Source organism: Meleagris gallopavo, chromosome 2 (genome assembly GCF_905368555.1).
Source record: "Meleagris gallopavo chromosome 2, MGAL_WU_HG_1.1, whole genome shotgun sequence".
NCBI classification, from domain to species: Eukaryota; Metazoa; Chordata; class Aves; order Galliformes; family Phasianidae; genus Meleagris; species Meleagris gallopavo.
The window spans coordinates 8,126,816-8,154,336 of NC_139405.1; the positions used below are offsets into that span (position 1 = coordinate 8,126,816).

A 27,521-nucleotide genomic window follows, 5' to 3' on the forward strand; every position below is an offset into this window, starting at 1 on the left:
TTGGATAGTTCTAAACATTGCACATACAAGAAGTATTGTTTGACACAGTGCCATTTTGATGATAAATTGCAATCTACGGCTCAAATAATTCTACCCAGGGATTAACATTTCAGAGGCTGAGCCAGAGATTATGTGTGTGGATCTTGAATTTCATCATCTCCCTTCGGCACAATAGCTTATTCTTCCTATTTTCATCTATTCTCTCATGAAGGGTCAGGAAAGCTTAGCCTTGCTGTTTCATTCATTTCATCTCTACATTAACCAGATACCTTGCAGTCTTTAGTTCTTACGTGTTATTCCATTACAAATACTACAGCTACGCTTGCACCATGCTACTGCTAATGAGGTATGTACCAAATCAAAGGGTGCCATCAAGTGGTTGCAGCACACTAACAGCATTATGCAAAGCTAGCGCTCTGCAAAGAGCTTCACTGGGACATGCTACAGAGGATGGATTCGACTCTGTCATTATTTAAAGCTTTTAGGAGAATTCAGTCAGTGAAGGGCTGATCCTACATCATTCATTTCCTTCCTTTTAAATTCCAAGGCTCGGAAGCAGCCAGGAGATGTCTGGCTTCATTGTGAGTGTCAGTGGGCACCAGGATAGTCCTGGCCATTGTGTGCTCAGCATCTCATTGGTGTGCACCCAAGGACAAGTTAAAAGCCTTCCAGCCAGCACTGAACCAAGAAGAGTGCTGCAGGGTGGGGGTTTCTCAGCAGGCCATGACAGAAGAGAGAACAATTACTTGTGCCATCACCATCTGGATTCAAACCTAAATGCATGCCTGTTGATCTGTACTCATACTGTACTTGAAGACAATGTAAGAGCTTCCCTGTAACAGTGCTGATTAGTATCTTTGACACCACTCAGCAACAGGAAGTAAAGTTCACTTGAAAGATAATGCTGACATTGGTACTCGACCAAACGTAAACTACTGCCCTCCCCAGATGAAATACTCCACAGCCAAAACCCACTTCATTTTTAACCACTTTCTTCTAACACACACAATCGTACATCAAAGCATAAGACCACAGCCCATTACTCTGCAGCTCCCCTTTGTCTGGCAGGAAAATACAAAATCCAAGCAAATAACCAAAAGGCAATACCCACACTTACTTAGCCGGGAATTCAAACAAGAAAGAGGGAACCAGATCAGATTTTTCCAACGAAAAAAACATTGTCATCCTAAAGCTTGTGACAACTCTGCTTCTGTAGAAAAACAGTTCTGCACATGCCAAGGGACACAGAAGGGTCTGGTTTGGTGGGGAAGAGATCATATTGACTTAAGATTACCCAGTTGTCTTACGATAGCACGGCTATCAACATCAACACTTCCAGAAACACAGTTGTCACTTAAAACAACACCTTCCAGCTTGCAGTTGCAAAACAAACAAACAAAAAAAACCAAGAAATTATAATTCAAATGCAACTGGTAGAGACAGAAATAATCTTCTTCATTTCTACAAGGGTTCGGCTGAAAAGTATGAAAAGCAGCAGTTATGATCACCCCAGCACAACCTCTGACAACAAGGATGCAACTTCAACCATGTTTTTCCTGCAGTAGTGACAGAGAAGACTCTGCACTACAGAAATGATTTAGATGCAATCTGAGTCCCAGATTCTTCTCATCCCCTCGAAAACCAGCAGCTATGTCCCTACGTCTGCTCTGTTTACAAAGCTTGCTGCCAGCTCAGGCAACTACTCATAACTTGGGATACCTACCACAGCCACTCTTAGGAAGTACATGATTATGATGCCCAAGTGTTAAGACCAATAATGAATCTTCATCAGCTGCAAGGCAACACTCACTCAGTTGTTGTGGTAAACCAAAACAACTGGAATTTGTAATTCACAAAGAGGTCAGCCCTTAAAATTCCCCACGTTATCCCTCACTGCCAGATTTCAAATTTCACATGAACTCCTTCACACTTGGCTACTTTTGTAGATCTGCCAAATTCCTGATCCTGTAATACAAAACGTTCACAGGAATTCCACATACAAAATTATAGATGCTTAACTAGAGCTAGGAGAAAAAATAATTTAAAATTTTAAATTTTAAATTTAAAAATTATTTAAATTTTAAAAATAATTTAAAAAATTGAAGAACAAACTGAAAAGATGCTAGGCCGTTTCCTGAAGTATTTAATAATATGTAAGAACTACAGAAACAAAAAATAAAGAGCTCAGCTTCCATGAAGTAGCAGAGTTGCTTCATCCAAAGGGAAGACTTCAAAGAAGGAATGCAGATGGTAGTTATAGAGCAGGCTGCATTAAAACCAGAACTACAAGTATTTGACCAAACCCATCTTAAACACCCAAATGTTTTCATAGATCTCAAATATCCAGTTACCCTTTCCCTACAGCGTCCACACTAGTTATTTATGCAGCCCATTTAATACCTTAAATACTTCCTAATAAGTAAGTCTCTTTGGTTGTAAGATATAATTAAATTTATATAACATGAATTATAACTAATTATACCAAAGATTTATACTGATGATACATGGAAGAAGCAGCACATATACTTTATACTAATTCTTCGTTGACAGATTTTTAGAGTTACTTTTCAAATAGCCCATTTTGTCCTTTCACTGTCAAATATACAGATAAAATCCTCCCACACTCATTATGCGCCTTCCTACAGCTGCTCCTGGAAGCCTGCACCCACTGCCTCTGTCTTTCAGGGGTTTGGCACTACTTCTTCAAGTTTATTCCACTTTGGGCCAATGATGACTCATTCTCTCTGCTGCTGCCTTCCCTGCTGCCCACGTTACCTGACCATACATTCTCCCACAGACCTACCTTTCAATTGCAAACAATAGCTCTTTATGCACCAACGCTAGTCGTGTCAATAACTCTTCACATAATTTTCAACATTTCTTCTGAAAACTAAAAAGTGTATTTATTTATAGGAAGCAAAGTTCTCAAAGTCAGAGCTGACAGCTTCCTATTTCAGACTGCACCACTGGGTATTAGCACAAACTTAGAGCCTGCCGACCTCCTCTTTGTTCTCAGTCCTGGTCTACAGGAAACATACCAGAAGCAGAGCTGCTACAATTTAAAAGCACAAAGAAATATCCAATTGTATCATCTTCAGGCTTTAAATTAATCACATTTGGTATATTATCACGTATTATTTTTCAAGCCACTGGAAAACGTAAGAAACATTACTCAAGTATAAACCACTGCGCTCAGAATAGCAGATGTTGAGCTCAGGGTTGCAGCATAATGAGTCACAGATTTTGCAGAACTTCAGTTTAACCTTACATTTATTTAAGTCCGTATGTGGAATCAGAACAATAGCAAGCTATTCAACGCCATTTTATTCACACCTTCTTTCCAGACTAGATGTCTAGTTGCCACCAGCTCCAAGCTAAATCAGAACTTCATTTATGCTGCCAGTTGAACTTCAAGAAATCGTGCAACCAACCATAGATAACGCAGAACAGTGAGGAAGGAGAACTTCCCATTAAAAGGCAATATGATGGTGCAACGTCAAGGAATATGCTGAGAGGGAGGAAAAGACACCTGATTGGAATGGCACCAATTTAGTTATGGAGATCAATTAATTTCCTTTATATTGAACTCTATTAAGACAGCTAACAACCAAAGATAAGAAGCTGAAGGCAACACCAAGTGCTATTACACTGCTGTTCTTAATAACAAAGGTTTCCAGGAATCCAGAACTCTTATTTTTCTGTCCTCTAGCTTCTGTTCTGCCAGTGGACACTAATTTCAAATAACATGCCCTGGGTTAAATTACACTCCTTGCATGTACAATCCTATCCATCGCTTAACGCTGAGCTACATTTTACACTATAATGGATATTTTAATTATTTTTTGACACATATTTCTGTACGTTGAGCACATGCAATTGCTAGGCATTATCTCAAATCAACCAACATGTTCAGTAGGACTCCCAGTTATCTGCCTTTGAAGGTGACTTATGTCAAAAACATTTTACATTAAACGCATTGCTACTCTTCCCATTTTCCACACTGAATATTCTGTATTACACGGCTACAACGTATGCTGTTTCAAGACTCTACAGCTACTGGGTCAAAAATGAGATTTATCCATCGTAATGTTGCCCCAGACAGTGGTATTTTAAATAATGATATTCTGAATGGCATCAAGAGCAAACACATACCCATGACTGTATGTAAATGTGAAAACACACTTGAATGCATAAAAACAAAAAAAAAGTGGCAAGCTGAACAAGCTTAAAAGCAAATACTGTTCTATTAAAAGGCAAGTTGGCCAGTTCAGCTTATGTCTAGAGTATGATTAGAACCCCACTGTAAAACAATTACCAAGACACTATTCTGTATTTGATGTCTGAAAGAGAAAAGACCTCATGCAGACTCTGTGTGCGCTGGCAAGTGTATTTTACTGCTGATTTTCTATGAATAAACATATGCTAAAAGTGGCTGAAACACACTGCTGGTTTTAAACATGCTTAATGTAGTATTAGGGGTTCGTTTCCAAAGCTGTCTGCCTTGTTTATCAGCTTCCTCCCTCCAGCTGGCAAAGAATACCACTGATAGCAACTCCGATCAGCTGTCTGGCGCAGTACACTCATCTACAGGAGATGCATACTACTAGCAAAAAGAAAAAAAAAAAGGAAGAATTTAAACAAAATGGTTCTAGCAATTTAGAAAACAGTTGTACTTTACTACTGTGAATCAATAATAACCATATAAATTATATGTCATCAAACTCATTCCATTGTAAATATTATGGTGTACGGCACTTACTGAGCTTATAAAACCAGAGTGTAATGCTTGGCTGCTCTGTGCAGCTCCCAACATCCTCCTGTCTGCATCTTCCATTTGTGAGACCATATAGCGCAAGTATAGCATAATATTGGAAGATTACTAGAAAATTTTTAAGTGAAAAGCTGTACTATGGTTTTAAAAACTGCTACTGAATCTGCAGGCAAATATATCTAATACAGTTCAATCCAGCACAATTAGTAACACTGTGCTCTTTATCACCTTTATCAATGACTGAGTGGCATCAAGTACACCCTCAGCAAGTTTGCTGATGACAACAAGCTCAGTGAGGCGGCTGACACAGCTGAAGGAAGGGATGCATCCATAAGGATCTAGACAGGATTGAAAAGGCCCACATGAACCTAATGAAGTTTGACAAGGTCAAATGCAGTGTGTTGCACTTGGGTTGGGGCAATCCCAGATACGCATACAGACTGGGAGAAGAACTCACTGAGAGCAGAGCTGCAGAGAAGGACTTGGGAGTCCTGGTGGATGGAAAGCTAGCCATGGGCAGCAGTGCGCGCTTGCAGCCCAGAAGGCCAATGGTATCCTGGGCTGAATCAACAGAGCGCTGGCAGCAGGGTGAGGGAAGGGACTGTCCCCCTCTGCTCTGCCCTCAGAGCCCCATCTGGAGTATTGCATCCAGTTCTGGAGCCCCCAGCACAATAAATACGTGGAGCTGTTAGAGTGGGTTCAGAGGAGGGCCACGAAGATGCTCAGAGGGCTGGAGCACCCCTGCTATAAAGACAAGCTTGTTTAGCTTGGAGCAGAGAATACCCCAGGGAGAAGTCACTGCACTCACTCCAGTACTTAAAAGGAGCTTATAATCAGGAGGAAGACTGGTCTGATAGTGAGAGGACAAGGGGGAATGTCTTTAAACAATGAGGACTGCTCATTATTATACTGGCTCATACAACATCAGAGGCAGATGGTGGTGGTACGGCACTAGAGGCTGAACCTTCCCCACTACTGCTCCATTACGTTTTGTTGACATGTGACAGATGGCAGCATAGGGGCAGACTTACAAAATGGTGTCTGACATTGAAGTGCAGGTAGAGCAAAGGCGTGGAACAGAATTCCTCCACACAGAAAAAATGTTGCCCACTAACATTCATTGATCTGTGGTGTGTTTCAGCAGTGACAACAGTGGCTCACCTCTGCTGGTGCAGGATTTTCAAGTGCAGCATGCAGGCTCTTGTTCATCGTTGGTGAAAATGCAAAGCTAATGGTGGTGACTATGCTGAAAAATAGTGTTTTGTAGCTAAGAATTTGCTCTCTCTCTATATATATATATATATAATAGCATCATTGTACTCGTACTTCTTGTCGTTCCCACTGAAATAATTTGGAGACACTACTTTCAGTGCAATCTACTTAAATGAGGCCCAAGACAACTCTTCTTTATTCAGTGTGGCCCAGACAAGCCAAAAGGGTGGACACCCATGGGTTAGACATTAGGAAAAGGTTCTTTACCCAGAGGGTGGTGAGGCCCTGGCACTGCTGCCCAGAGCTATGGTGCCTCATCCCTGGAGGTGCCCAAGGCCAGGTTGGATGTGCCGTGGGCAACCTGAGCTGGTGGGGGCAGCCCTGACTATGAAAGGGGTTGGGGCTAGGTAGGCATTAAGGTCCCTTCCAACCTAAATCAGTCTAGAATTCGACGACTGCAACAGAAATATTATTTAAAGGACAGTTTAGGCAACACATTTCATTTGGGCAGTATGGATCAAGTAACAAAAAGGAAATTTTCCCGATTATTTTTGAAAAAATACAGTATAAAGGAGTAGGACTTAATACATACTCACATTCTATACTCTATTTTAATGATTCACTATATATCAGATATTAAAAGCATAAAAAGTGAATTAAAAAGTTAAAAGTTCTTTCAACAAATCATCTAAAATTCTCATTTAGATAAGATTTTTGTCATCCCACAGCTCTGGTTTAATAGATTAGTATGTATTAATGATAAAAAGGATTAGTGGTTCTCCTAATTTCCGGCAATCCAGACCTGTTTTAGTTTTGACAGACCTAACATCAGCACGGCCTCCTTTACACCGTTTGTCACGCCCAGCAGGCTTCAAGGGGGGGAACTGAGGGCTGCAGCAGGTCAGGATTCAAGGAGCTGACACAGCTCTGCCGCAGCAATGCCTGAGTCACAGCAACAACGGCAGCTTCTCCTCTCTGCACACGCTGCCTTTCAGAGGGGAACACATCCCGAAACCTGTCCTCACACTTTGCCCACTTAACACTTGCACTAAATACAAGTGTTCTACAGTACTTTACTGAAAGAAGTAGGATCAGGTCTCTGAACTACAAATAACAAGAGATACCTCCTGCCCTGTTTCCTCCATGAAAGGACTGTTGGTCAATCGAGACAAAAGCTGCTACAAATTTTGCTCCAAAACCCTAATCTTGGAAATTTCTGAACTACGTGCTAAATATTTAACATAAACACAAACTCTAACATGTTTGCTGATTCCCTATCAAATTTAAAGCAGAGCAAGTGTGAGATGGCCGACATAGCAGCATTTAATTCATAGCTATATCTAGACCAGAATATCCAGCCTGATTTACACAGACAGTCACAGTTCACATAATCACATACAGTAGAATATGACAGGCGAATTAAAGGACCAGGAAAGCATGTCGCAACTATAAGATTCCTACTCTGAATGTATTAAATGCAGGCATTCAATTCTAAAGACTAACCAGTCATTTCTTATTTTAAGCCAAAAATTTATTTCAAGCAGAAAGTACTGAACAAAACATTATAGCTTTTTTGATTACTTGAAAAATAAAGAAATGAAATAGCCAATTTAGATTTAAGCTCTCACATGCTACAAAGATGCACTAGAAGAGAAGCAAGGAATCATCTTATTCCACATGCCAGTCTTTTTTCCCCAGGTTCTTCTTCCAAACCCAGCTGACAGTACTCACAATTTCAATTCACTACACTACACTGGCATTCACCTCTGAACAGTCATTGCCAGAAACAGGTGTGACAATCTTTGCATCTAGACTCATGTTTTTACTCCAATGTAAAACAAACCCTGCTCTTGCAAAGTTACTGCAGCAACACTGCTGTCTTGAAGGAAATTAAAAACTTGGACTAAAAGTCTGATTTTACCCAAACTCATTAAAAACTACTTACGATGCAAATTCAGATGAGCTGGTATTTCTTGAATAGACTTATTTAGAAAATAACATATTCAAAACTGCGTCTGATAAAAACTCATTTCTTGCTCTCTGAGACTGACAAGAAACTTGGCTTGCGCTGATTCAAACAACTCAAGCAGAAAACATTGCAAAACAGGGAGACAGGGAGAATGACAGGTCAAATCTGTGGAGGCACACCGACAAACTGTTTTTCTCTGCTTCTTATGGACAGCATCCATCTTCTCTTATGCACAGCATGTTTCCTCTTATGGCTGAAAAACATCAGTTTGATTAACTCTACTGGTTGAAAAACAACAGTTTGAGTAACTCACTGAGGAGGGAGAACGATCACCAGAGACACTTGCTGAAGTTCCCCAAATCTTGCAGAACACCAAACTGCACAGACGTGACAGGGTTGCTGCCTGAGGAAGGTAGCAGATCAACTGGACTATTACTGAAGTATCCTCACACATTTACCTTTTGCTGAAGCACCACCCATGGCTTATGGCTCCCAACTCATCATAATTCTGGATCTAAGCTGCGGTGAAAGCTCTGCTTTCTCCCTTTCTCTTCCCTCATCTCTTTCCCCCTTAACCTTCTTTTACACATTTTTCTTTAGTAGCTATCACCTAAACTTGCCTTAAAGTAGCTGTAAGGGAATAGCACCTGTGCCAAAGTACCCTTTTGTGTATAATGCCTATTAACTGTTGTTAGAAAGTTGCCTAATTTTGCCCTGAAGTAGCTGATTAATTGTTGTTAGAAAGCTCAACTTATTTGTTACTGTGAGTCACTGTGAGTCACTGGTGTGACTCCACTACTCCTGTGACCCTGCTGAGCAGAATGCCATTTTCAGGGGATCTCAAAAATTCACCTTGCAACCCACAGAATGGGCTGAGACACTTGCTAGTACCTCATGTTATGTATTGCATTTAAATCACATTTAAGTCTAAGAAAAGATTCATTTCTATAACCTGCCTGCCTGCACTCTCTTTCCTATTACTTTCCCATTGCTTATCATCTTCACGTATTTGTTTCTAAAGCTAATGGATGGGCATTTTAGTAGAGGAAGTAATATCTCCAGACCTCTGGATGATGTAACATGCTTTATAGCACTCAAAATGAAAAATAATCATAAGCAATCACAGTACAGAATTACTGGAGAAACAATCCATAACAAAGCAGTTGTTCTAATAAAGTGAAACTAGTTTATGTCAAGTTTTCCTTAACTCTTCTTAATGCTTCTTTCACTTCAAGGCTTTGCTCACATGTGAGCTGGTGATGGTTCAGGAGTTTTGGTGGGTTGGTGGGTTAGGGCTCCTAAAGTTATTCAAGAGCAGCAGACAAAGAGACAGACCTCATCTTTCAGTTTAAACTTACTGTTCTTTAACTGTTTGCTGTATGCTAAACATCAGCAGCAATCCACACGCTGGTTTCCTCAGCTCAGCAGCTTAGCTGGACACATTATTCCTGGATAAACCTCTTAAAATACCTTTATTGGTCAAGATACAAAAAATGAGAAGCTTGACTGTTTCTCACAGAATGAAATAAACTTGAGATCTTACAAAACCAACTGACTCAACAGGCTGGCATTTAAAATAAGGATACATCAGTATTAAGTTTGATGTTCTTCACCATTCATCATTTTGATACTCAAACAGACACTGCTGAAAAACAGCAGCCAAGAAGATCTCAGAAAACAGCAGAAACATCTCTAGAAAGGATAGATGTACAAAGTAAGTTCAGTGCATGAACAGCTTGGAAATTCAGGGCAGTACCTCACCATGCAGGTGCTGGCATGCTGGGCCTTGACAGCAGTGGGCAGTGACAGCATGGAAGGATGCAGAACCTACACAAACAGTCCTAAGGATCTGCTAGCACGATGAAGGGAAACAAAATCCTATGTGTAAGCATTACCACATTATTGTGAAAGAAGAAAGAAGTGAGCCTCCAGACACATGAAGCAGAAGCTGTTCTCCATATGCAAAACGGATACAAGAAATAGCATCCCTGATCTGTACACTGCTGGAGATTCTGGTAGGACAGTTCCCTGCCATGAAAGCAACGAAGCAGTGAAATGGACTGTCTGGAGGCACTGCAGAGCACCCATTGAAAATGGCTTTCCAGAAACAGCTCAGGCCAGTGTTTGCCTAAAACAATGCTGCAGGGAAGAGCAGGTGAGGCTTCCTCCAAACCCAGATGAATCAGGGAGAAAAGCTTCAGAAAGCAAACAACAATATTAAAAACCTAATACATGCAATTTTTCTTCACTCATCTGGGAGACAAGGTACAGAAATTTGTTGGTTTAGTTGTTTTTTAAATAGAAAGCCAGAAAAGTTTCATAGACCAAATCTTTGCATATGCTAAAATACCCATAGGAGTAATGAGAAAGAAAATACTCATTGGATCTTTAACTGAAAAGCTACTAGTCATACTAATGCCAGTCTGTAAGAGTATGAAAGCCTATTATCTCTTCACAGGATGAAGTCTAAGTGTTAATCTTAGCTATGCACTTCTCATTCTCCAACTTTCAACAGGCAATACAAAGATCCAAAATCATTATTCAGAAGAACAACAAAACCTAGACAACTCAACTATCCCATGAAGAAGAACCAAATAACCAACATGAGCATGGCTAAACAAAGATGGAATTAGAGACAAAGAAGTCAGTTGTGTATACACAAAGAACACAGCTACGAAGGGGAGAAAGGCATGGAAGAGGCTGAAGGAAACAGAATACTGACATTTAAACATTAAGAAGCCTTGCTATGATCAAATTTTTTTATGGATAAATGATGAAGCAGAATGCACATGCAGAATGGCCAAGACATTAAAAACACAATTTAAAAAATGCTACAATAAGCATCATGATAGATCACAAAAGATATATATCTCAGGACTAAAAGTATTGGAAACACAAATTCCCTCCTACACTTTCTTTTACAGCACAGTCAGCTTGCACAAACTGCCACATCTCACTCCTGTTTGAAGCTACCATAGTCCAGAATAACCTTGTTCTGAATTTGACAGTGTCTGCTAACAGATACCTTCAGCTTAAGCTGCAGATCTGTTTGCTGAACCATACTGAAATGTTAAAAAAACACTTTGAACACTGACTTACAAAAATAATAAAAAGGTCCAAACACATCCTTTTAGAATTCATGTTGTTTCATAATGAAAGAACGTCCATAAAACTTTCAGGCTTCAGCATTTTACATTCTTAGTGTTGCTAAAAAAGAAGGAAGGGAAACTGCAGACCCTGAGGGCAGAGAACTTATCTGGAGAAGAAGGAAACGCCCCAAAGGACTGTAAATGTCTGTGCCTTTCCTGAAGGTGACCTGTCACTGTCAGATTCAGTGACAAATATGTTCCTTTAAAAACAGATAAACCGTATGTTAAGCTTGAGAGCGATAAATGTCAACAATTTAGGGAGAGGGGAGATTAATCTGCTGTCTCTCCGGCTGCCAAGTTTTGGAGCAGCAAGTGTTCTGTACTCCAAAATGTCAACCAGCACTTGCATCATTTGTTCCTCGCTCACACCCATGAACATCTTTCCATCCACCACTAAGCGGAGCTGTTACTCTTAGGAAAGACTTTCTCCATAATTTCAAATATGTTTGCAGACAAGACTTTGTTGGCAGTGCCTACAGCTTTCTGTAGGGTGAAAAATAAAAAATAAAGATCTAAAAAAATTAAAAGAAGAGGAGGCTGAAAGCAACCAGTTTTATAGTTGCTTTTGCTCTCCATTTTTGCAGTAGAAATATTTATTATTTCTGAGAGCTATAAGGATTAACTGCTTTAATTCAAAAATAAGCATGCACCAGTATTTACCAGTTATCATGGGATGAACCTATGTCATCATTGTTGTTGCAAAGAATAAGTCTGCATATAACAAACAATGGCTCCATAACTGACACATTCTGCAAACACTTCCATCTGTCTCAGCAGAGGTCGTGTTTTGGGGTGCAGCAAACCAAGCAGAACCTCCCAGCTTGCAAACATCACTGCCAACTAGTTCAGAGAGGATTTGAGGCACCAAGAGAGAACAGTGTGCAGGAGACATCCTGTTACCACCTCTGCACATCACCAAATGACACGTGAAAGGGCAATGTGCTATCAAGCAGAACATGAAGCCTACATGTCCACCATGAACTTCTGGAGAAAAAAAAATAAGATCTGTTGCAACGTCACAGGAAACCCAACTATACCCAAAGGGGTTGGCTGAAAAATATGCTGTCATTGTTTTATCCAGAGCAACTTGTACAGTGACAATCGGTGATGGAGACTTCCCTGATTAAAATAAACTAAGTGAGATAGAAAAGGAAACTCCAGGAAACAGTAACTACACAAGGTTTTGTGTTCATCAAGTCCCATAAATGAAAATAGAAACATGACATTTAAAAACAAAGTATGAACTGCACCTTGCTTTCAGCCCTTTTAAATGTTCAGTCAGTGGCAAACTAAATAAAACTTAGCTGTGGACACCTAAACCACTTCTAATATCAAAAGCAAGAAAAAGCAGCTATACTTTCGAGGGGGGCGGGGGGAGGAAGTAGTAACTGACAAATTTCATTGCTTTTCTATACCTCAGTATACCTCAGTTCTCCAGCAGTAGCATTACTACAACTCAGTAGATAGGTCATTTGTTTTAAAGCTACATAAATAATAAAACTAAAATTGTGTTACTGAGAAACAGACCAGAAGGAAACTATATTAATGAGAAAGAAACACACTGTCTTAATAGCACAGTCCTTTAAGATGCATTTCAAACAGCTGCAGAGGAATCTCCAGGTAAAGCAGCTTCCCCACTTGGCAGCCTTGGGCAGCCCCAGAGTGGAAGCTGCTGGCCAAGGAAGGGGATGGAAAAGAAAAAAGCAGCTCATGAAGCACTGGCTCCATGGAACATAAAGCCTGCTGTTTGGCAGCGTTGTTTGCACAGCCCTGAGGAGCACAGCTCTCTGGGAAGCTCTAGCAGCTCACAGCTCCTCCTGGATCGAGCTGCACGGCAGCCACTTCTTTAGGTTTCACTGTGCACCCAAGGCAGCCCAATTCGCAAGGCAGGGATTCAGGAGAGCAGAGGCACATCGTGCTTCTCCTGCTCTTTTTCTTAGGTCACCAAAGCTGGTCCCACCTCTCCACCCTGCCTCAATTTTCTCATCTATAAAACACAGATGACGAAAGCTGAAGAGTGGCACATAAAACAGACAAGGGAGGGCTGCAGCTCAAGAAGTACAGATGTCACAGCCCAGCTCTGACTTCTTCACTCCCCGGCTCACAGAAAAATAACGTGTCATAACCCATAAAACCCATGAGTCATAATCCAGCTCTAACTTGTTTTCTCCATTGCTCATAGCCAAATAATGCAAGGAAGACCGATGCTTACCAGGAAAGAATGTGAGTAGTGTAGCATACTGCTTCTCTCTCCTGTACTTCAGTCAGGATGTAGTAACAGGTATTGGAACAAGCCCTTATTACTACAGAACAAAGTTTTACTGTGTCTCAGCAGCTCAGATTTTACTCAAGTCTATTCCAGCATTTGGACACCCTTTCATAATCAATTACCAAATCTTACACGCATTAAAAAAAAAAAACCAAAAACATAATATTCCAACTTACATTCTCTATGACAAACGTCCATTCTTTGTCTTCAAACTCTTCAGCATGAGGATCCTAGAAAAACAAACCAGAGAATTTAAGTCTAAAAATAATCCAGGGTACAAGAAACTGTGCTTCAGCCAAGATTTTTATATACTCATGAAAATATTTTTATCCTCTGGTGAAGATAGAGGGAAATATTTTAGCTAGGACTAGGCTTCCATCATGTCAATGAGATGAGAAAGAAGTTGGTGTATGCCTGCCAGTAAAGACTTAATAAAGACTCCTACAGACACAAGCACAAGGTTCATTCTGATACAGGCTTGTAATTCCATTTCCCTTCAACCCAAGCAAAAAATAAGAATAAAAATAAGAATAAAAATAAGAATAAAAGTAAAAATAATAATAAGAATAAAAGTAAAAATAATAATAAGAATAAAAATAGTGTATACCTTATTTTAATTTGTGCATTATACCTTTGAAATAAATACCAACCCATATCTTGCAGGTCACAGAGGAGGAAGCCCACTTCTCCTACTTGGTATCTCACCTCCTTGTGCCCATAGCATGAGGGAAACTCAAAGTCACAGCTTCAGCAGAACACCTCATTTCACTGCAAGTTATTCAAATAATTGCCCTTACTTCTATTGCACTACACACAAGGAATAAAAACCATTTTCACCATCAGGAAGATGTAATGAGTTTCCTAGATTCAGCATTCATTTCCAATGTCATGAGTTTTCAATCCAGTGTTGTAGTCTATATTGTGCTTGTCTGAAACTAAGGTAATGGTGGAAACAGAAAATCATCTCCTTTGTGCCCTTACCAAGGATCCTACCTTAAAAAAAAAAAAAAAAAAAAGCTTATGTCATTAATTTATCACCCAATCGAATGAACTGTAACCAAGTACCTCCTATTTCTCTTGAAAGGAACACAGTGATAAGCCTTTTTCCCTGATACAAAGGCTAATTTTGCTACATCTCTATTTTATCCTATTATTTCTAGTTATAGGAAACCACCCAACTACTCCTTTGCCTCTGACAGCCACATGTCACAGATACCTGCAGATAAACCTCACTTCCCCATCACTGGTGCTTGCCTTCAATATACATGCTGAAATCCCTCAGTACCCACAGCATTTTCTTGCTGTAATCTGAAGCCCATTTGTGACACTACACCAACTCTATTTTGCTGCTGTAAGCTAAAACTGAAATTGAGATATTTCACTTCTGCTTTGTTTATCTTCAGCAGGACCATCTTTCCAGACTGCTACAAGCCTCACACTCAATCACTGCAGCCTTATCTGAGAACCACCTTATCCAAGTCTTTGCTTCAACCATCCTGCTTCCCTTAGTTCTGCTTTCATGCCAGACAGCCCAGCACAGTGCTGACAGAATCCAAATACTACAAATACGAATAAATCTTCAGAGAAATTACTAAAAAAAAACACAGAATAATTTTAAAACAACATACACAGTTGTAAAGATGGGATGATGTCATCACGCATCCATCACATTAAACACCACAACTTTGTGGCATCCTGCATTAGGGAAATAAAGTGCACGATACCCACTGCTCTCCTGTATCCTACATCAGTTCTAAAGATATCATTTTCTGTAATCCAGCTATTAAATACTTATCACTTTTATGAGTTAACCTTGGGCAACTAACTTTTTGTTTAATTGCTTCCTCTGATACAGCATAAAATGACATAATGAGATTTAATAGGATCATTAATCACGTTAGGTTTAATATGCTACTCCTTAATATGTGACTAAACTCTTAAATAATTCCTCTTGCTCTATTTCCTCCATAGCTGCCCTAAACACTATTCACGCACACTGACAAGTGTCCCTAAAGCCCCTTACAAAGTCAGGGCCCAGCATTTTATCTTGTGCAGCAAGCAAAACACCATGATGCTGCCCACACAAGGTAATTACCTATAAACAAATTTCTTCTGCTAACGGCAATAATGCTGATTCGCATCTGGTGCTCTTCTCTGTATTTTTGATAATTGGTTAGAGCAAAATAATAAGTCTATTTAAGAGGCTTCTTAAGGTTTAACGTTAGCACACACCTGAAAGGAAGCTGTGAACACTTCTGAAAGTCCAGATCTCCTAACACACAGAGCAAAAAATACAAATGCAAATCTTCAAGGATCTCTCTAATGAACCTAACCAAAAATTCAGATGACATGAAATATGTTAAGATACATTCTGCATATATTATTTGTATAGGAGTGTATTTTTTCCATCCACATATATGTATTTTATGAGTTATAGCTCTTGCTAGTCTTAAACTGACTCAGAAGCAGAAAGCCCCAAATAAGCTTATACAGATATGCCTCAGCATTTTGCTGTAAGAGGCATGTAGGTGGTTTCACTGTTCTTGCCAACATGCTTTTATTACAAATTGGAGCAGCATGTACTGCCTTATTTCTAGCTAACTTCCACCTTTACTACACGATCAGCATTAGCAAAGACTTCTACAAATGCAATTATAGCTGCAACAGTTTCTACTGTAACCACCACTTCACCCTTTGGGCTAACACTTCCCTGTATGGTCTCTACAAAAAGGGACAGTTCTGTGAACCTGGTTAATCCTTTGCCTTAGTTTGGATTTGCAGAGGATAAATATCATTAAAAAGCATAACACATACTATTGTATGGCTAACCCATACTCTCTATTCAGCTGTTATATAAAACTCAGATGATGAATTTAGCAAACTATTATTCAAGGACTATACGAATGACTATTTTTTAGGAAAACTGGCTTTGCAATGCAAAGACGAACTCCAGTAGTAACTACAGCAGCCTTTGAAATTTTCACCATATGAAAGTCCTCCATGATAATACACCCCAGAAAGCCCCACATCACCTGCAAGCAGACAACTGAAGATGTGCAGCTGGAAACACCTGAAAACAAGAATTACAAACATTCCTCATTCTCAAGCACCCTCCTGAAAGCAAACACTAAGGAAGACCTCCTTAAAAGCACAAGGAACTGTCAGCCTCTAACATTTTTCTCAGCCTGGAACTGTCTCATACCATTACAACCCCACTAACACAGAAGGAACATGAGTCAGCCAGAGCCAAACATTTTACTGATAATACTCTATCAGTGCTCTGCAAATGCACTACTATCCTCCATCCAATAATCACTGTGGTTTTACCGTGAATTGAAAACTGCAGTTGGGTAAATGGACTGAAAGACTGGCCATTTCTCCTTCTTCGACTGCATTAAAAATATAAAGAAAAAAATTAATCACTTTTAGCACGTAGAGATCAGCCCATTTTCCTGTTTTTCTTTCCGTGTACATTCATCTCTAAATATGATATTCCTCTTCAGAATCTTCAGAAATAATTCTGGAGCTTTCTTTTTTGTTTTTATTTTTTTGTCTGGTAAGTAGATTGTCTTAGTGTTCAAAACCATTGCTCAGGTGGGAAGTCAATAGGAACTGTGTAAAGGAGAACACACATCACAGTTCTGCAGTGAGTCTCTTGGAGAATTGCATCCCCTGCTCTCTTCTCAAGGTCAGTGCACTGCTTTATCCACCAGCCCATATCACACTTTCCCAGTAACTCCCAGCTGCTTTCCTAGAGATATGCTCAATAAGCTCAGTTCTCCAAACTTTGCTATCCAATCCCCTCATCAGCCTCTTTTCTGCAATTCCATTCTGTCCTCTCATCTGCCAACTGCCAGAAAACAAACAGTTCATCCAGAACAGGGCAAGAGAAGAGCAACAAGGCATTTGTGTACCACATTTTTCTGGCTGCTGTTGATCAGATCAACCCATTCTGCAAGGGGCACTGTCAAGAAGCAGATCCTTTCTGCAGTGCATAAAGTAGCTCAGAAGACTGAAGAAGTTTACGCAGTCCATAATCTGCAGTTGTTTCTATTTAGAATCAGAATATTTTGAGTTGGAAGGGATCCATATGGTCCATCAAGTCCAATTCTTGGCTCCATGGAGGACCACCTAAAAATCAGAACGTATGTCTGAGAGCACTGTCCAGAACTCTGGCAGCTCGGTGCCACGACCACTGTCCTGTGGAGCCTAACTACCCTCTCAGTGAAAAACCTTTTCTTGTAAGAATAAAAAGAAGGTATCACATACACGGAACTGCTCCTCCTCCTGCTCGGCAGAGCATCCAGGAAAAACCTCCCAGCTGTTAACATCTGCAGCATTCTTCCTTCCTTCCCTGTGCCCCCTCCCTAAGCTTTCCAGGCTTTTGAAGCTTGTCCTTCCATTATATCACTTCATGCCAGCCTTAATCTTTGGTCTTTCTTCTGAGGAAAGAAAGGACTTAAGGACTGTCATACTGAATCAGATCAAGTGACGACGGGGTTTGTGATCCTTATCTGCCAGAGACCAATAGCAGATGCTCCAGATAGTCCTACATCTGCCCTCAGCACTTGTACCTGGCTATTGGAAGCTGCAGAAGACTCAGAATTTGACCCAATTCCTATTGCTTTCTGTGTTGTTTATATAGCTCTGATTAGTGTAGAAAAATGACATACTGCTCTGTTGAGTTTTCTTCAGAGTTTTCAGAAGGCAACAAGTGCTGAGCAGACCTACCCCTGTATGTCACCACCACAAGCTCATGAGCACCTGCAGTTCCCCATAAAGCCCCCAGGCTAACAAGACAACAAAGGTTGACCTTTTCTTTTTTTTTTTAAACAAAATTTTTCAAATAGCCTCCACAGTAACCCCAAATATTAAATTACTTAGTGTACAAGCAGAATTTTGCACCTCTCCTTTTTCCCTCAACTTATCACTTTTATATCTGACACGGACCATCTTGTCTTATCTATGGCTGGTTTTCTCTTATGGATTAACCTCTACGGAGTCAGGTCAAAGCCAGTGGTCTCTCCTGAACAAGTATGTTCCGAACCTCAATTTGCTCTTCACTTACAAGAGATGACTTTATTGAAGACTTTTTTCTCTCCTGAGACAGGGGAGAAGAAAATGCAGAGTAACACTAGTGAAATACAGACATTTGTTACTCCAAGCTACATTACATGAATTTGAGAGTGATGTAAAATAAACTTACTAACTTCATGGGAAAAAAATACTGAAGAGAAGCAGCTTTTGCAGTGAGACAGATTTTGTTTATGACAAGGAAACTACGTACTGTTTATTAGTCAGAAAATGGCTTTGTGCTGTGTGGTATTACAGGGTATGCCTGTTCATCTCCAAGCAGAAAACACTCTGCAAAGATGCATCACAGATATTACAGCTTGTTCATGGGAATAACTGATGACATGCATAGAAGTCAGTTGTCTTTATTAATGTTTGAAATTATAAACTTACACACACACACACACACACTCAGCCTGAAACAAAGCTAGAGTTACAGAATTCCCCCAGACCCACATGCTCTCTGCTGCAGTGAAATCTACCTCTCCCTCTTCCAACTGTCCCACACCCAAGCTAAATTTTGAAGGAGGTGAGCAGTATAGCAAACTTCTCAAAGACCGAGAACCACAACACATCCCACGCCTTCATACTGCAGGGAAAGGTGGGATTTCATGACCAGTCTGAAACCTGGCAACGGCTCCCGTTGCTGGGCTATGGGCTGGCAGGACACAGAGCTGTTCTTCGGATTGCCTGGGGCTGCTAACCTCACCTGCCCCTCCGGGCTGCCCTCCTTGCTTTATGCTGCACAGCTCTCACCTTGACTTGCTGGGACTTTTTTCTGTGAAGCAAAGCCTCTCAACTTAAATTCTAAAAAGAAAACAGACAAGAACACCTCAAAGGTGATAGATTCCTATTTGTGCATACTGAAGGGCACACACTCAGTTTCTGTGTTGTAATTAAAGTATGACTGAGGCTGTCAAGAAAGACAATGGAATTTATTCAGATAAATATGTGGGGATGGGAATACTGGCAATCATGAGTCCCCTTTTCTATCTATTTTATTCTTATTTTACTCATAACTGACTGTTTTGTCCTTAGAAGACCATGCCATTCAAAAAGTCTTTTCTCAGACTTTGGAATGAAGAGCTGGTAGTCTTCCCTGTTGTTGCAACAATACACTGGTGTGATAAACCACATGTATTACTGACAAAGCAAGGGCTGTTTGTAATCAAGAGAGGCAAAGTCCATGCTTACTCCAGATGAGCAAACATTTTTGCTCAGGAAGTTCACTTTTAGGCTAGAAAATAACATTGTTGCAATTTAAATACTCATAGTCCAACTGACATCCACTTGGCTTTGCTAAAAGCACTGACCTTACCTGACACAAATATTTCTCATATGTAACCTCACACAGTTGATATAAGCATGTGTTTGTACATATAAACACTAATATGCAGGGTTGCACACACAACAGCTAAACCTTGCTTATGTAGGGACTCTGAAAATGAACTTCTGGAGCACTACCATGGCAACAGTGAAAAATGTGATTTCAGTTAGCTTTTCTGGCATTTGTGGATCTTTCTAAGAAAGCATTACAAATCATGGACTTAAAATGCATGATACATTTACTGTTTCGCAGTGCTTCTTTCCTCCCATTTTAGCTGAGAATTCCAAGACATAACCAAAGAGCAGTGTACAGCACAGCTGAGAAAGAAGTGACACTTTCAGAATAGACAGAACTTTTCATGTGATGAGCACTTCAGCTGGATGGACAGAAGCCAGAGCTAGGTACGGGACACTCAATCAGTGGATCCCTTTAATGCTTCTCCCTACATGACTTCAGAGCATTATGAAGTTTTACTAGAAATCCAGAATTAAGTGGAAGGAAGTAAAGTTTTTTATTTATTTGAAATGAAAGTTTCTTAAGTGAAGGTTATTTTTTCTTCAATACTTGCTCTGTTTGCTTAAGAGTTACAGATACACTGTTGGGAACAAACTAACACCCAAAATAGGGATTTGCAGATAGTGCAAAGTACCTCATCTGCTGACCCATCACAGGCACTTCCCCAGCCAGCTCTCAAGTGTCCGTAGGTGACTACTGAAGAGGATATTCTTAACATTCTCATCAGCACTTGAAACCTCAACTTATCTCCTAATCCCACCAGCAACACATTTCAACAGCCACTTACTAACACACAGCCACCACACTGTGAATCATTTCCCAAAACACGTAGCTGTCTATTTTGGAGTCTGCTCTTCCTTTCCCTGTGCTTCTATTTCAAACAGCACCACTGCGCTCATTTGTTATCTGCGATTGCTACAAAGCTCTGTCAGAGAACCTGCTCCCATCAGTAGGTTCGGAGCCCGCAGCTTCCCTCAGCTTCTCAACTTGTAGCATAAAGGGACAACCACTGTTTCTTAAAACAAGGCCACATTAATTGTGGTTGTTGCAAAGTGATAAATGGTCACAGGGAAGGAGTTCCTAAAGGAACTTAAGGATGGCAGGAGACAATTCTTTTTCTGAGCTTTACAACTTTAAGGGTTTTAGCCTCCCTCCCTCCAGCGGAAATGATATAAATACCTAACTTGGAAGTCAGCTCCCAAAAAGGCTACTGCAGTCTGCTATTACATGTTTCTAACTCCTCTGGTGCCAGCCAGCCAATCCATCAACTGTGCAAAAAATAGCTAGATCCTTTTGACCATCTTCACCCAGAACGTACCAGCTACAGAAACAGCAGCTCCTCCGGTGCCAAGACAGAACTACACTACAGCTGAATGCTGTTACAGCACAATGCTGTTACAGCACTGATGCCATGCTCTGCCAGCAACAGTATTTCACTCACAGCATTTCACCCAGGCTGTCCTCATGGAGACAAATAGGGGCTTCTTCTGGTGCATTACCCAACTTGCACAAAAAGCACTGCTTTGTCACACATGCAGATCCTTACAGGGGGAAAAAAAAAGTGGACTTGGTCAATTATGGGCACTCTTCTTGGAGGAGCCAAAGGATCAATTTGAGCAGATTTACATAAAAGCTGCCTGAGACTATTGATTTTTTAAAAAAAACAAAACACTGAGATCAAGCAAACTCTGTACTTGCTCCCCTAGAGATAAACGTGCACTGTTTCCAGAAGGCAAAGCCCATGGGGTTATTCACATTCCTTCTCTCCACCCAGACCAACTTTCACGGTAGGTAGGAAAAGAGACAGACTCAGTTCTGGAGAGAGTGGGTGGGGAGACAGCAGCCCAGCACACAGATCCCTTTGCAGTCACAGTGCTGGGTACGTTGAGGCTGCAGAGAGGCACGGCGCAGGCTCCTTCTCTCTTCTCACTGCCTGGTGCGAGCCCTCACACTCCAATACCCAGCCCTGAAGTGGCGCAGCTAGGAATAACAAGGCAGTGTGGGATGGCAGGAGAGGGGTGGGAGGCATTTGTATTCCAGAGCCACCGCATTGCAGAGTTGCAATCAAACAAAACTTCATTTCTACCTCCTCACATAACATGCTAGCACACACACACTGAAGAACTATGCGCATTTCTGCTTCACTTTAACTGTAAAAAATATTAAGTATCATCTAATGCCTTACACAATCACATTCAGATTATACAGATATGCAGCATAGTCACATAATGGTTTTAAATGACTTAATCTAAGCAGAGGCCCTTGAAGCATGCAAAGGCAAACAATTTCTGTTAGTGAACTTTTGAACTTCAATTGAAGACTATATGTCTGCTATGAAGAGAGACAAATTTATGACAGCATCACCAGCAACCCAGGAGGTTTCCTTTCATTGGCCATACAAGGACAAAAATATATAGGAGAGAGTTCCCCTTCACAATCTCAAGGAAACAAATCACAAATTCAGATCTGTGAGCTTAGTGGCTAACTAGAAGCCACTTCTAACTAGTTATTCAGGGAAGTCCCAAAAACAGGACACAGAAATAACTTCTGCCCTAGGCTGTATAGGGTACAGTTATAAATAAGGACGCACCATCCAAAGCTGCAGTTTATGCAGAAAGGACTCTGTCCATCATTACTGGGGAATTAAATTCTAGCATAACAATCCATTTGTCTCCTTGCTTTGGAGTCACATAAATAAACTTTTCAATAAATTTGAAGCTGGACTCTTCTTAATCAAGATAGAAACAGAGTCACTGCACTGCAGCTGAAAAGGAAGTCTAGAAATGGCTGTGTTTTCATGACTTCTGGCTTATAACATTTAAAGAAAACCAATCAGACTAAAACCCATGCCAAGCATTTACACATGTACTACGTGCATACTCACACACGTACTCAGTTCTACGCCAGTGACTCACTGTAACAACTCAATGGGATATTTCAATGTTAACTGCAACAGCAACCTTCAGCAGGACACAGACCATCCTTCTCTGCTGTGGAACTCAGGTTGTGCAGGTAATGACTTAACCCACAAACATGTTGGTTTTTTTTGTTGTTGTTGTTTGTTTTTGTATGTTGCTTACAAAACATGGAAGATTATTCTTAAAAAATACATACCTTAAAAAGTGTCACAGTAATCTCAACGTTTTCAGGAACAGGCCATACCACCACCCCACGGTATGGGTTTTTGATTCCAGGCTGCCAGCTATGAGCCTAAAGAAAGAAAAGAAACAGCTGTCTTAAAAGCTGTCTTAAAACCATTATAAGGGTGCAGACCTGACTCAGCAGCACAGGCAGGTGCAACAAGCCGCTGACTCCAAAAGGCTGCTTTCTTAAATGCATGGCTCCATGCAACACTGTAAAGGACATCATTAAGAATGGGAGTTAGGAAACCTGGACCACTAGGAGCAAGAGCTATTTTAGTGAACCCAAGTTGCCCTTACAAGGTGCTGAGCTCTGGCTTTTGAGTACACAGCACAGAGTGAGATACTCAGAGCCCTGTAAAAATCAAGGCTGTAAAGTACAGAGCTTCTGTAACAAACCGTGCTTTATTTTGGCTTTATTCTGATGAGGAAATGTTTTACTTAATGAAAATACGGTAAGTGCAGTACAAAGTATGGGCACTGCCACCTTTACACCTGATAGAGCAAAACAAACCACAAGACAAGAATTTATAATACAGATTAAATACTGCTACAATACTTAAATCCTTAAGAATTAGTAGGCTGAGGTAAACCTAGAAAGAATAATTTAAAAACACAGTAAAATAGCCTGAGAACACATTTATCTTTGCTCATCAATTTGGACTGATGCAGGATCAGTACTGAAGCTGTAACAGCTAGTCCTGAAAAATGCCAACTGTGAGTACTTCTGTTTCAGACTAAGCTTGGAAAAAGTCATGTTTAACGTCACCCATTTTGTGATGCTGTAGGACAAATGAGAGAGGAGTGCTGATGCACAAGTGACTGCTGAGTAGTAAGGCTGTTATTAAAAACCTGTTGAAGTTTCATCAGGAAAGAACAAACAATCTCACTACTGTTATCTGAAGCCAATTAACGAGGCTTTTTTTCTTTTTCTTTTCCTTGAAGCTCTAGAGCATCCCTGCCCATTACAATTTTATCCTCCTGTCACTCAAATCCTCAGATTAAAACTCCCTATTTGCTGTAGTAATAAGACTAGAATAGGGCTTGCCTCTCAGGTACCCTTAAGGCTTAAACAGGATTTTGCTACATCAAGGTGTGAAACAATCCTATTCAGCAACCTAGAGGAAGCACCTCTGCACTGTGTCCTCTCAGTGCCAGGTTTGTGTCTGGCAGCTCCATGGCGTGTGTCTGCCACCCCAGGTGCTCCCCACACTCAGCTGGGTGCAGCAGCACCAGCACACCTCGGCGGCCTCTCCTAATCCCCAGCCTGCACAAAGCTGAGGTCTGCAGATGAGGCAAAGGTGACAGCAAGTGCTGAGACAGCAGAGGCAGAAGAGGCGGGATGGATGGATGGAAGCAGAGGTGGAAAAGCTGGGAAGAGCCATGAAGCTGAAGAATGGGGAAGCTGTGGGCACAACACAGCCTAAGCAAGCACCAGAGAAAGGAGCCCTGTCTGCCCACGCAGCCATACACTCACTGCACACTCATTTCTATCCAAAGATCTTTGTTTTCTTGCTGAATATCACCAACTCCCTTGTGATTTTATCAGAGATTTTTGCCATCTTTGTTTTTTTGTTAAATCTCCAGCTCTCAAAGATGTCTAATTAGATGGGAAATTTCAGCAAGTTTCTATGTTTTGTGCTTGCAGAATCCAATTAAGTATACTGTGGCTGGGGACACCTGAGGAAGGTAGGGGAAAAAAACAGCAATATGAGAGAATCCAATTTCTACAATTCTTATTCCATGAATTCCAACCTAATCTCATTTATTCTTCGGCAGACTTGGATGAACTTTTTAACAGCTGAGCAAACAACACTGCTCATAGCTTTACTCTGAGAGTTTATTTTATACGAAGAAGCAGCTTAGTGAGCAGTAGAATACACTGCAGCAGCTGCCATCCCCATAGCATCAGTCCCAGCCCCACTCACTGTCCCTTCCAGCTCCCAACACCATCCCCTTTGTCTGATGGGGATGTGCAATGGGTACAGGGCAGCAATCAGCTGAACGTGTGCTCACCTGCAGTCAGGCTGTCATTGAATCACACAGAATCACAGAATGGTCTGGATTGGAAAGGACCTCAAGGATCATCAAGCTCCAGCCCCCTTCGCCTCCCACCACAGGCAGGGCCACCAACCTCCACACTTAATACTAGACCAGGCTGCCCAGTGCCCCATCCAACCTGGCCTTGAACACCTCCAGAGATGGGGCATTCACAACCTCTCTGGGCCGCTTGTTCCAGCACCTCACCACTCTCTTCGCAAAGAATTTCCCCTGATATCCAACCTAAATCTTCCCTCCTTCAGTTTAAAACCACTTCCCTTGTCCTGCCATTATCTACTCTTCTAAAGAGTTAACTCCTCTCCTTGGGTGTCACCTTGTAAGTAGGCAACATTTGGACAAAAATGGACAAAACCAGCAGCTTCTCCACTACAGAGGGAACTCCCCCCTCTTTCCAGATGCCAGTTTTCACAAAGCTAATGGCACCTCTGGAACTAGCACCTTTCGGACAGTTTTGGCTGACGCAGACACATACCAAACCTCTGCTGTCTGAGGCCCAGATGCTGACAGCCTGCTTAGCCAAGGATCACCTTTACAAAATGAACCAGAAGGTGAACACTCATTGCTGCAGGCAAAGCTTCATTTCAAGAACTGCATCAACATTGCCTCCTATCAGAAGAGTTGGTGACAGGCAATACACACACACACACACACACACACACACACAGATAGACATGATTTTCTGTCACTGCAACAGGCACATCACCGGAAGCGACAAGCAGGAGACAAGTCCCAGCTAATGAGCTTTTAAAGCAAAGCCGTCCTGTGATCAGCTGAACATCACTAAAGCCTCCTTTAGCTTTGAAAAAGAAACACTGTACCTAACAAATAGCCAACAGAAAATGGTAACACTGAAATTACATCTGGGCCGTTGGGAAGGGAAAGGGAAAAGGGAAAACAAAGGGGGGAAAACGTAAGGGAAGTGCTAACAACTCAACAATAATTAATAAGGGCGTTATTCTAAGGCAGTTAGATTCTAATGCAGACCTCCACAGTGCAGTTTCTTGAAATTGCATCTGATTTGTTCTGCCACCATTTTAAGCCCTCCCCCCACAGCCCCTTTGCTACATGAGCAGGATCAGGCCACCTGCCCAGAGCAGGCCTGTCAACGCTTTCAGCCCCGTTCTGAAAGACAGCTTCTGGCAGGGCTCAGCAAAGGCCCAACGCGCCTCTGCAGCACTCCAAGCCAGCTCCCATCTCCAGCTCCACTCCTCACCAGGCTGCACGGCCAGGCAGGCTTCTCCCTCATCTCCTACTCATCCTCACTCGCGTTCCCTCTCAGCCCATCCCTGCAGCAGAAGTGATCTGGCGCACTTAAGTGCCTCCTGCACAACCCTTCCCTCCAGCAGCTCCCAAACCAAAGGGGTGAGAATCAAGGCCCACAGCAGAAATGCTCTGTTGAATTTCCAGGAGAAAAACAACTGCTCCTTTTTTCTGCCAGGGAAAACAAGAGGAAAAGACATAGTGTGAGGGCTAGTTTAAATAAGGAAACAGGAGCTACAGGAGGGGTTGCTGAAATGCCCTATAAATAGACTTGGACCGTGACTGATCGTCCAGCCTGCTGCACTGCTTGGCACAAAGCAGAGGCCTGCTGAGGAATAAAGCTGCTTAAGACAGCACCTGGAGGTGATCCTACAGACTCTCACGGGCACTTCAGGCTACCCAGTTCTTTCTCCAGTTTTTTTTTTCTCTAAAATGACAACAGTTACAATCTGGACAGCTTACTTTTCTATCTACACATCTGTGATGCTGGGAACTTCTCAACTGTTCTGACCTGGTTGAACTGGGAAGATAAATGAGGCACCTCTATGCTTTGGGTCTCTGGTTCCAGCAAGAGAAGAGCCTTTAAAAAGAGACTGAATTGAGCAGCTTTCAGGGCCAGATGATGAAAATGCCCAGCGTTCCTCTTAACACACCTTCCTGTGAACACCTTCAATTCACCAGCACGCACCTGTTACAAATGTTATTATACATCCATGTATTCCTGCTAAAAAGCTACAGAACTGCTAAGCTCAGAAAATGAGCAATAACTGTAGAAAACAAGTTTGCTAGCACCAGGCTTGCTGTTCAATCTTCATGTGACTCACACACATTCGTGACACATTCATTGAACACATGATTCATGCTCTCTTTCCCCAGACCTTGCCTTATTTGCTACCCATGGCAGAGGATGCTCAGTTAGTTAAAAACCAGCCCTTTCACCTCCCCTTCATGTAGTTTCAGGCCTCATCTCTATATGAAACTGAGCTCAGAGTTATTTTTCCTCATGGCTTTCTGGGACATCTATCCACCTTCAGCCACTGCACCTCCAAACGTCACTTTACAGGGTCCCTGGAGAACAGGAGGGTATTTTAGTCTCCAATTTAGTCTCCAAGCAGAGACAAAATAGCCAGTTCCCACTGATTTTGCACATACTTAAATCAGTTAGGACCGTACCTCACAACGATTAAGCATCAAACTATCTTTTCTTTTGTTTTCCAACACCTAGACTTCTTTTACTTCAGTTGCAATTAGGCTGCTCAACATTGCTGCAAGTCA

At 41.4% G+C, this 27,521-nt stretch overlaps 1 protein-coding gene across 11 annotated transcripts in view; it reads right to left on the bottom strand.

The window, feature by feature from the left end:
* The window catches only part of EHBP1 (EH domain binding protein 1), a 195,268-nt gene that overhangs the window by 138,003 nt on the left and 29,744 nt on the right, over positions 1-27,521 (bottom strand). For all 11 annotated transcript variants that reach the window (XM_085218795.1, XM_085218798.1, XM_085218804.1 and 8 more), the window contains exons 4-5: positions 22,900-22,995; positions 13,547-13,600 (exon numbers count right to left, since the gene is read on the bottom strand). In XM_085218795.1, coding sequence (XP_085074921.1) covers positions 13,547-13,600; positions 22,900-22,995 — 150 coding nt within the window. The remainder of the gene's footprint in view (positions 1-13,546; positions 13,601-22,899; positions 22,996-27,521) is intronic.